General features: G+C 35.3%; 1 protein-coding gene across 1 annotated transcript in view; it reads left to right on the forward strand.

Annotated features, from left to right (window-relative positions):
- The window catches only part of Lrp1b (LDL receptor related protein 1B), a 2166816-nt gene that overhangs the window by 1527880 nt on the left and 627360 nt on the right, over positions 1 to 11576 (forward strand). Inside the window, exon 35 of the mRNA XM_008825194.2 lies at positions 1024 to 1155. Within this exon, the coding sequence (XP_008823416.1) occupies positions 1024 to 1155 (132 nt within the window). The remainder of the gene's footprint in view (positions 1 to 1023; positions 1156 to 11576) is intronic.

Genomic DNA, 11576 nt, shown 5'->3' on the forward strand with positions numbered 1-11576 from the left:
AGAAATCCATGCCCTTTCTAGTTCCATGGTCTTTGGTTTTATTAGTTCACAAATCTTTGGTTCTTATGCTGTCTTGTACATCCGGTGATGGGAACTCAGTGCTATCTTAGAGTATGTCCCAATCTTACTTGAGAAAAATATGACAGTTATTACTTATTTCATTTTGAATAGAGTGTTTAAATGTTATAGTGTTTAAATGTTATACACTGTTTCAAGGACCCTAACACACATTGATTCATTTCATCCTTATGGATTTGAAAGACTGATATGTTTTTCCATTTTATAGATCACAAAAAATGAGTCACAGAGAAATTAAATAAACTTCCCAATTTATATGACTTGAAGATAGTGGACACATTTAAATATAAAAGTGGGCATGTATATTATTTAATAAGAAAATGTGTATTAAAATGTTTTTCCAATATATTAGCAAAATTCATAAGCATTAGCATGCAAACTTCTGGTAGAAAGCTTATGTGCTTATTTTAGAACCCTGTTTTGATCTTTGAAAATAACATATTAATGACAAAAAATATTTACTTAGCCCATTTGAATTCAAAGAATTTAAAAACTGGGCTGCCCCTTAAGGTAGTTAAATGTCTACTGCAAAAAAAAAAAAAAAAACAGTAATGCAGGCTTGTAAATCATGGGTATCATACATCAGCAAAGATGTGCTTGCATGTCAGAAAAGAGAATGCACTTTGTGAGGCCAGATATGTAGAAATGCCACACCTCACAGCTGATGCAGATGACCTTCTCATACTGAGAACATGATCACCCATAGAGAACTTTTCAGTTCAACCTCATCTAACTCCCAGGATGTGACCAGTGGTCTGCCAACAGACCCTTCAGGAGAGCATGATGCACACTTCAGTTTCAGAACCTTGATCTACCTGCCTTTCAAGCGTGGGTATTGTGCAACCAAATTGATAAATCTTATGAATCCAAGACCTATATGGTTGAAAATGATACTAATGAATTTTTATGTGAAATACTTACTTGAAACATTCTTTCTCCACTTAGGCATAGAATCTTTTCTTATGTATTCTGTTCACGAAGGAATCCGAGGGATACCTCTTGAACCAAGTGACAAAATGGATGCTTTGATGCCTATATCAGGAACTTCATTTGCTGTGGGGGTAGACTTTCATGCAGGTAAATAACTTCATTCATGATTTATGTATAATGCTCTCTTGATTTATGAGACATAATGACACTATACCTTTCAATCTTTGCTTGCGTAGTGAAGATAGAATCAAATTAAGAAAACAGGTTAAAGATGAATTTTTCAGCCTGTCACAAATTGCTCTAGTTATGTCTGAAAAAGAATAAAGTAAAATTTTCCTAAAGTATAAAATTTGAATTCCAAGTACACTTATATGCCATGATTGGCAATTGGTTGTTTTATTTTTATTTATCTGTTTGTCAAATGAAGCTTTCTTTCTTACTAATTATAAACATGAAATATCTAAAATAGAACTTTCTGATCTATTGAAGACTAAAAGTATTATCATATGAAAAACTTTCCGGGAAAAATAGTCAATGATAAGACACTGAAATGATTTGTAATTGAGTATGTGTCATTTTAGAAGCAGAGTTATCTTGATTTCTTATGCTTTAGCAAACAGTGAAAGAAAATAATCCAGGAACCAACAGTTTGTGTAGGTAGTGTGAACAGATGATCTGGAATTAATGATAACCCTTCCGAATACTGAAATAAACAAGTTAGGGGTGCAGATGATTGCTAAAATCAGACAAAGGATGAACATTAAATATGCTTCTCTCATCTCATTCAGAATTTCTAGCTTATACTCTACACTTGAGAACTTAAAAGTCTGAATATGAATATGTGTACCTCTCTTCTTAGCTAAGTTCTGTGTTCCTCAGTTTACATGCTGCATGCATGTTGAACATGCTCATGCACATTCCCACTCTTTATGCACTGTAAAATTTTAAGTTAATCTGACATTAAAAAGCTAATAGCTTTTTGTTTATACTATTAAAATAAGGAACCCTTAAAATGTTAAAAAATATCTTTACTTATCAGTATATGGGCTTTTGCTAATAAAGTTTCTTTTGTTCCTTAGTTCTAACATATTTGTTTGATTGTAAGTTAATGAAGTTTTTGTCTCACATTGATGAACTATTGAGAATCTTCAGAAATGGTTTAAATGTAACCTTTCTTAGGTAAGTTATCTTACACCAAATGTTTGACATTACACAAAAGCAAATTTCCTACATTTTTATAAAAGGTTTTCCCCAAATGAAATTTCAGCAAGGAATGTTTATTAAGCATTATGGTAATTTTGCCAAATTCATATTATAATTTTTTCACCAACCATGTATCAAACTACTTTATTGTGTGTGAAAACTTAATCATGTAAAAATGTATAATCTGCCCTTTTATAAACATGCACTTTAGTCCTTAAAACTTTTATCATATCTGATTTATTGAGCACAAAACTAAGAAAATTTGAACTTAAGAAAGCTTTCCCACACAAACATGTTTTCTTAGTATAAGATTGCTTATTTTAGCTGCTATCACATTTTTTATTGTTTTAAAGACTTCATAGTGATTTTCTTTGAAAATATATGATAAATTTCCATGAGACGAAAGGTTAAAAGTAATTTAATAGTAAAATTCAGATTATATCAATTATAAATCTGTTTCTTAAGAGTAAACTAAGTATTTGTGTCTGTTAAATTCACCTTTTTGGTTTTCATATTGGCCCTTAAAAAATTAAATTCAATATCATATACTATGAAAAAGTATAATTTACTTTATAGATAATAATAATCTACTGGTTTCAAAACAGCCAATAATTCTTAATGTCCTAATCTTATTTCATGCCTAAGTATATTTTTAGCAAGAGAAATTATTAGTTTAGTTATAATACTGTGTCCTTCATATTATTCCTACTGAATATTTTAAATAACATTTTTATTTATTCTTTGAAAATTTCATTTATTTTTATAATATGTTTTGATCATTTCCATCTGCTGCTATCTCCCTTCAGCCCCCCCCCAGTTATTCCCACTTGTCACCCTGAGATGCTCATCTTTTATGCTCTTGTTATTAATAACCCTCTGAATCCAATTAGTGTTGCCCATATGTGCACAAGTGTAGGGCTATCCTCTAGGAAATGGGCAACCTACCACCAACCAGGTTACCAAAGGAGAGTGACTCTCCCTCCCTCAGAAGCCATCAACTGCTAATAACTCCTCTTTAAAGGGACTGACCTATAAAGCACAGTGTTTGAGTATCTGTTATTACTGCTACTCTAAGAAGAAAGGACCAGTGGATATTTGCTTGGTAACTGCAGGAATTTCCTTTATAACTCATCGACCATTAGTGCGATAAGCATTAGACATGACTAGCCATTTAATGCATGTCTCACATTGACCCAGTTAGAAAAAGTGATGTTTTTGTTAAATTTGTTTTGTAATCTGAAATTTTCCCTTTTTCTTCTCTTTAAATTTTTATCAAATAATTACTATATTGCTGTATAATATGTAAATTGTATTGCTGTCCATAAAATAACATATGTTTTTTTACAAAAAGAAACTGGGAGTCAAAGATAAGTAAACCAATAGTGAGAAGGGCCCAAGGTCCAGCAATAGAAACCTTGGCTGCAAGTCATCTAATTTTTTTGAATCTCGGTTTCTATATGTCTGCATGTGCAGAAATATTTAGATAGTACGTGCAAACATTTGACATAATATCTGATAACATATGGTACTCAAAAATTTGTAACCATATCAAATAAATGATATATAAGTTATCTCATATAAAATAATCAGCAAAAATTTTGTGGTTGTTTTGTCATGACGCCATCTTTCTAAGTCATTTTTATAGAATAAGGGGTGTTTCTTTACTACTTGTGGCAGGTTTATGGGTTTTCTCTGGTGAAGAAGAACCTCCTCACTGTCCTCAACATCAGGCTAGGAAGCAGATAGTTAAAGGTTAATACCATTACTAGTGGCACAAAGTCCTGAAATGTAAACCTTGGAGGCCCGCATACTGTGCTTAGACAGCTACCTGATATACTTGATGAAGATGATGGTGTTGGTGGGAGCACCCTAGGTTTCAACAGCTTCACATGGTTTTTGTGCACCGATATACTCTTCTCTGTCCCTTACCTTTTGAAGAAATCTTAGGAGCAAAATGATCCAGAACTTGAATTATGAAATCTTTAAAGGCAATATGCAAGTTTTATAACTGTGAAGAGAAAGTTGCTTCAGGAAGGAAGAATTGAATATAATTGGATTGCACATGAGAGAAAGGGAGGCAAACCATTTCTGGGCTGTCAGTTTCTGCTTGTAATTTTTCACAGTGATCTTTGAGTAGTGCCTGGATATTTGTTCATTCCCTGTATTTCCCTTGCAGGTGGTCCATTTTGTTTTCCATTATGATATTCATCTCAGGGACCTAATGATTAATGCCAATAAATTCTGTTCAGTTCATCAGAAGCAAGAGATGGAGCACAGGAAGCTCGGCTGTTAAACCTAGTGCAGATATACTGTGTTATAGATCTGCGGTAGTGATGTCAGATGGAATGTGTTTACTTGAACATGTTAGTGAAAGTCCTAAAGTGAACTGTGAAAACCTTCAGGCAGTGTGTCAGAGAGAGAGTATAGCAAGAGTCAGAACTTCTGAAGATCAACTTTCCTTGCTAATCGTTTGTGATTCAGTTTATTCAAACCAGCATGTACTGTTCTGATTTTATTTTTCTCTGAAGCAAAGTTTCAAAATATTTACTGATAAGGAACTAGTATGAGTGAAAACTCAGAGCAGTGGTCTAATTTTTAAGTAATGAGGTTGAAGGGCATGCATGGTCGCTCAGATAGTTCCCATCATGAGGTGGAGAAGAAGCTTTCTTGTTAAGTATGTATAGTACATATAGCAATTTGTTGATATTATTGCATTACCATAATGCAGTAGGTTGATAGGTTGATAAAACTCATACACTTCACAAAGATTAGGAGGCCTGATTTGTCCTGACAAATGAGAGCTTTCTTCAGGAAAGGCATTTTTTGGGGGGTTTTGTTTTTTTGTTTCTTCTTTCTTTCTTTCTTTCTTTCTTTCTTTCTTTCTTTCTTTCTTTCTTTCTTTCTTTCTTTCTTTCTTTCTTTCAAGCTGATGAAACACATCTGGAGACCAGCCATAGAGAAAAGGAGACCCTGTGGCTAGGTTTAAAATGTTCAAACCATTTTTTATCTTTTCACTGGAAAAGCCCCATTCCAATGAAAAAAAATACATTGAGCTTTAAAAAACTTTGCCTGCTGGGTGGTATCCCTACTGATGAATGAACATGGCATTTGATGCATTAAAAATATATTTTAGTTGGGAGAAAAGCCTTCAAAACAAAGTTTTCTGCTTCGCTAAGTAATGTGATCCTCATTAAGAAGGGATCTATTCAACCCTCCATCCCTCTGGGGATATTTACAAGGTTTTCATAATAATCAAACAGTAAGTTTTTACTTGAATAGAGGACATTCTACTCAGAAAATAATGAATTATCTAAAATTTTGTAGCCTGTAGTCTTTTTTGCCATCTTTTATTCTTTTGTTAAAATTTGTGTCATCCAATTCAATGCAACAAATATTGATTGGTACCCATTAGTTGCAGAAGTTCACAGCTGCTTGCTGAGAAAGATAAAGATAAACAGGGAATGAGGACGCTTATTCGGATGCTTTTGTCTGGAGTTCATTGTGAGAAATATTGTAATGCCTTTTCGTACAATCATTTTCTGAACTACTGAAACAATAAAAGCAGTCGAGAGACACGCTATCATAAACCAGTTCTTCCTTATCTACAGCTTCCCTTTCTGTGGTTTAAGTTATCCATGGTCAACCATTGTCTGAAAACATTGCACAGAAAATTCCAGAATAACCATTCATAAGCTCAAAGGCACTATGGCTGAATACCGTGAAGAAACTGATACTTGACTTACTACTTCCACGAGCCACATTGACTGTCTGTTCAGCACAACCATGCTGTGTATACTTCCTTACAATGAGTCATTTTATGGCTGTCCTGTTCTGAGATGGGCTGTCTGGTTCTGTAATGCTCTTGTACAGGATTCAGTACCAGAAACATTCATTGGTGAGGGAATGTATTCTGTGTGAATAAGAGGGGACTACTATGGAGGTGTCTCAGGCATACACTGCTCAGCATTGGAATATGTGCTAATATAACCATGGATGCACCCATGATACTTCATCAAATGAGACAGATGTGACATGCTGGTAGTGAATGGTGATTTTATATAATGGAACCCTCTGTGGTTTTTGAACAGTTCCTCTGAGAGTCTAGAAATCCCTTCAAATTAAAGTCTAATCAAGGTAATACTAAAGGAGAACATGTAGCAAAATACCACTGCAGTCTTTTACACTGAGGACATTACCTATTTATGTGAAGAGTGCTATCTCGGTCTCGCCACAACATACCTATGGAACATCTTCCTGTTATTACTAGAAGAAGCATTTGGTAGTGATTTTTCATGCTATAGATAAAAAAATCTAGTTCCAGGTCAGGGGACTGGGTAGGAGTAGGGCATCCTACTTCCAATTCTTTCTCCTATGCCAGCTTACATCTATAATCATTGAAACAAAATCTTATTTAGACTACTGCGAGTATTACTTAATGATATTACATTGAATTTTGGCAAATTTGTGCCAGTTAAAGACCAAGTTGAGTTATATACTAAGTCATGTGATTTAAACACGTTTAGTAACTGAACAGGTGCCACTCAAGAGAGATCTATAACTTATAAAATGTACTTACTTACTAAATTTTTCTGGTAAACATTTTGTCACCAAGCAAAACCATGGATGAATCATAGAAAAATTATTTTTATGTCAGTACCACAATAGTTAGTAAGTATAATATTGTTGATAATGGACATTATTTTCAGTTTCATAACAATGATTTCCTTGACTACCAAGTGAATTTTTAGAGCAGGATCAATTTCCTCCTGTTCTTATGACTGTGAACCAAAATTCCTGTGTGTTGGTCTTTCAAACTTTCTTCACAAATATACTTTTGGTACATGTGAGCAGTTTGTAAGAAGTTGAAGATGGTCAAATCCAGTGACTATTTCAAGATACATAGTGCTATCATGAGAAAAGAAAAAGTCGTTGTTACTCCCCCAAAGCAAATATCCTGAACATACTCATATAGACATTGTAAATAAGTGGGTTATTAGAAATGTCTCATGGATACTCTTTGATAATTTATGAACCACGAACATTGAAAGAATGATCATTTATTAGGTACCTTAATTATTCCATTGTGAGTTAAGCTATGGAACCCACAATGGTGACCAGTGGAGAGCTTAAGCTTTTTTCTGACTTACATGAGAATGTGGTTACTTTCTGTGTTATTGACAGAATGTAATATACAAGTTTTATTAAACCCTTTGGGAACCCATGAGTCCTCATGACACAGGAACCCAGGATTGGTTCACATGAAGCTCATGCAATCTGATTCATGCTTGAGTGAATCATGTTGTGTGGCTATAGTTTTTGAGCTGCTCATGATTCTCAGGGGAGACAAACTCACATCTGATTCCCTGATGCCACATTACCCTCTTCTTATCAAAGCTAAGTGCTGCTCTCCAAAGTCCTGGTTATACTAACTGACAGCAAATTATTAACACATGCTGATAGATTGACAAGTTTTCTTACTAAAGCAACACTAAAGATAAGTCTTGGAGTGGAAAGCTCAATGTTTCATGTCTTTTCAAATTACTATCATAAACAATGATGTTTGTATCATTCAAGAAGCTAAACAGATCAAGTAGTACCTGGAAATCTCTCAAAGTTACACTGGCACTTTAATTATCATTCCATGTAACTTCAACCTTGAGAAAATGCTTTATTCCCCCACCCAATTTAAGAAAACCAAGGACATATTAGTCCATTTGTCTTTCTGACACTCCTTTGTTTGGAATAAAAAAAAGCTACGATTCAGCTTCTAAGACTGTTGGCCATTAGTTTTTAATCAAGTAGAAATGTTCTTGCTGAAAGAGAAAAGGGGAAGTTATTCAATTGACTTTTAGAATGGCCATAAGCAAAGGGTCTTTAATTGCATTTTATCAGTTGGCCTTAGTTTTCTCCAAGGGCAGTAGTGAACCTTTTCTAGACTTGAAAGAGGAGAGAAAAGAACCAATTAATTCTATGAATTTAAAGATTGTTTTTAGAATCAGGTCTTGGCTAAAACAGAAAAAAATCTTAGAAATGGACATAAGCACTACAAGAACTTAGGAAGACTGAGGTTTGGAAGAACAAATTAAAATAACAATACCAAATCCCCAAACAGTATATATTAAACAATTACTACTACATTATATGACATTTAGTATACTGATTTTATTTGTCAAAATAATATTCCGGTAAAGGTGGTATATTTAAGAAATGGTTTGAGGGGCTGGAGGAGAGATGTCTCAGCAATTAAGAGCACTGGCTATTCTTGCAGAAGACCTGGGTTCTAGTCCCAGCACTCACATGTTCAGATTTTCAGTTCCAGAGAACCTGACACCCTGTTCTGACTTCCATGTGTATTGCACAACACAGGTTCATTTACATAGATGCAGGCAATACACTCATACACATAAAATAAAAATAATAAATAAAACAGTTTTTAAAAAAGAAATGGTTTGAGAGAAAATATGGATATTGAGGAGACTAAGTTACTGTGAGGTCAAGATTAAAATCTGCCTTTAGAATTTATGCTTGGGATTTTGCTTCTGAGATTTTAAAAAAACGTGAATTGCAGCCTAGGGCTGTAGCTCAGTGGTAGAATGGTTACCCAGTGTATGCAAGGACTCACGTTCAATTCCCAGTAACACAAAAACAAAGCAAAACAACATAAGAACCATGAATGAATATCCATTATGAAATTATCAGCATTGCACCTTGATTCAGATTAATTGGAAGGCAGTAGCAGAGCTCTAAGCTCAAGAAAATGGTCATAGCACAGTTGTAGACTCTCTGCCAGAGAGGCGGGGAGAAACAGGACAGCTGCATCTGAGGAGCATTAGAGAGTCATCATTAGGATCATAGAAAGAGGAAGGGAAGAAAGAAAACCTCATTTACTCCACTACAAATATATTGGTCATGTATAACTGTGTAGGGAATTGCAAAACTTAGCAACCTAAAGAATGAAATAACTGTTACCACCGTTCTGTGTGTCCACTTCGTCTCACTCTTCCATTCCCAAGGTTTTTGAGTTAAATTGGAATCAAGGTTCTACCTAATGAGAGGGCTCAATTAGGAAATATCTGCCATCAAGCTGACCTGTGTGGCTTGTGTCAGGGTCAAGATCCTTACTAGCTATTAGAGCGAGCACCACAGCTTCTTACTGGCTATCACCTCAGCTCTGCACCTCTCAATGGTCACTTCACATGAGACTAGCTATTGCGACATGTAGTGAATTTGGGAGAGAAGACACACACCAAATGGAAGTCAGAGCTTGTATAGCCCAGTCTCAGATATGGCATCCCGCTGTTGATGCATGCTACTTATTAGAAGCTAATGACTAGACCTGGGACACACTCCAAGGAAGGGATTTTGAAAACTGAGTTTCAGGTGCTGGCAATCACTGGGGGGACACATTTGATTCCACTTATGACAATACCACTGGAAGTTTTTGTGTATTGTTTGTACCTACTGTTGTCTAAGAGCTGAAGTCTGAGGGCTGCTTTGGATTATTAATGACATTTGTCACAGTTTGGATCTGCAATGTTCCCCAAATTTTCGTGTTGGCACTGTTTGGAGAGGTTGTGGAAGCTTTTGGAGGAGCAGCTTTTTGGAAAGACCTAGGTCACTAGAGCCAAGCACTGGGAGTGACAGTTTCTTCCCTGTGATGACCTCTGCTATGATGTCTAAATCCCTGAAATGTGAGCCAAGATAATTCTCTTCCCCTTGCTCCTGTGAGGCACTGTGTTACAGCAATGAGAAAAATAACGAATGCAATCCTCCTACATGAACAGCTTCTGTACTGGATTTAAACCATATGAGAATGAACTGTCAGTGGGAAATATTCGTTCGCCGTTTGCCTGGTTAATAGTTGACCTTAGACACCTGGGGAAGTGATTTAGTGAAAACATGAAAATGAAGTTTCAACTATCAAGTGCTTCACAAGTGGAATGGAACAAGGCTAGATGGTTTTGGCTGTCACAGTCGACAGGTACACATTCACATCTATTGGCCAGAGAATGGGGAAGCTGTGCACAGTATGCAGGGCGATGTCATTCAAGAAAGGGCTCTCTCTGCCCAGATGCTAACAGTACCAAGGTGGAGAAGCCTGGCCCAGGTCAAGGGAGAACTGTTTCTGATCATTCTGGTGTGTACCTCTGGTTTAGAACATCCATGTACTTGGAAGTAGCAAACCACACTACCTTTTGCTTTGAGATGCCATTGTTATTTTGAAAATTTATCAAATTAGGAACAAGTTTTTAATGTCATGAATTTTCTAAATTTGCTTTTATTCACCATTTTAGAAAAATCCTTCAACTAAAGCTAGCAGCTCTCTCCAATAACTTTACAGGTATCAACCAGAATCTGAAAGTGTTTTCATAAAATGACTTAAACCAAGCTGATATCTCTGACACTGAAGCTCTTTAAGAAAAGTGATTTCAAGAAATTGCTCATGGCTGTTAATTATGGTCTGGGGAATACTGAGATGTGTGACAACAACAAAATTGCTAGTGTGGGTACTTTTTTCATTGTTAACTGATTAGAGTTACCTATACTTAATATTGAGTTCTAGTATTGCCACAGGAGGTCCTGTCCAGTTTTTAGCCAACAACGGAGCTCCTAAGTACATAGCAACTATCACCAGTTCTGCAGTCCCACGTGCATGGCCTGCAAGAGTGGTCATGCAGATACTGTCCCAGTGCTGGTGGGCTTTCTCCCACTGCTTACTATGGCTTAAAGATTTCATCATCAAATACCATGTGAATGAAAAAACCATAACTGATCTCTTTAGTCTAGAAATTGATTTCATTTATTTTTTACTTTCCTAAATGAAAGGTGATAGCTGTGAATGAAGTAGAAAAAGGTTCAGTTAGAACCAGAACTGTAACTTGATTGTCAGTGTATAAGAAGTTAGAATAGATTGTTAAAGATTATGAATCTCTAGCTATAGAGATAGTGTTGTGAAGAGTTAAGACAAAAATAAAGTCCATCCCTGACAGACCAATCTCTCTGGATCTCTTCTAGCTTTTCAGATGTTCAAAATCTAGAATTCATCAGCACCAGAAGCAGCCCACGATACTGTCTAAGACCATCCATTTTCTTAGTCACAGCCATTTAAATGTATGTGAGCAGAATGAGAGAGAAACTTGAATAGTTTGAACACAGAAATTCTACTGTGTTGTTTAGTTAGTTCTTTTCTTCAGGAGAAAATATCTATAGGTGAGATATTATTAATTTTGTTGCTTTCCTTGCAAATCAAACATTAAGATAGTGATGAAATTAATGATGTCATATTTTAATACAACTTTTAAATATATTTGAAAAGTTACTATCTAAATTCCAAATAAGAGTATTCACAATTTTTATTTTGTCAC

This window comes from Nannospalax galili, unplaced genomic scaffold (genome assembly GCF_000622305.1).
Source record: "Nannospalax galili isolate Female #2095 unplaced genomic scaffold, S.galili_v1.0 scaffold87, whole genome shotgun sequence".
NCBI lineage: Eukaryota > Metazoa > Chordata > Mammalia > Rodentia > Spalacidae > Nannospalax > Nannospalax galili.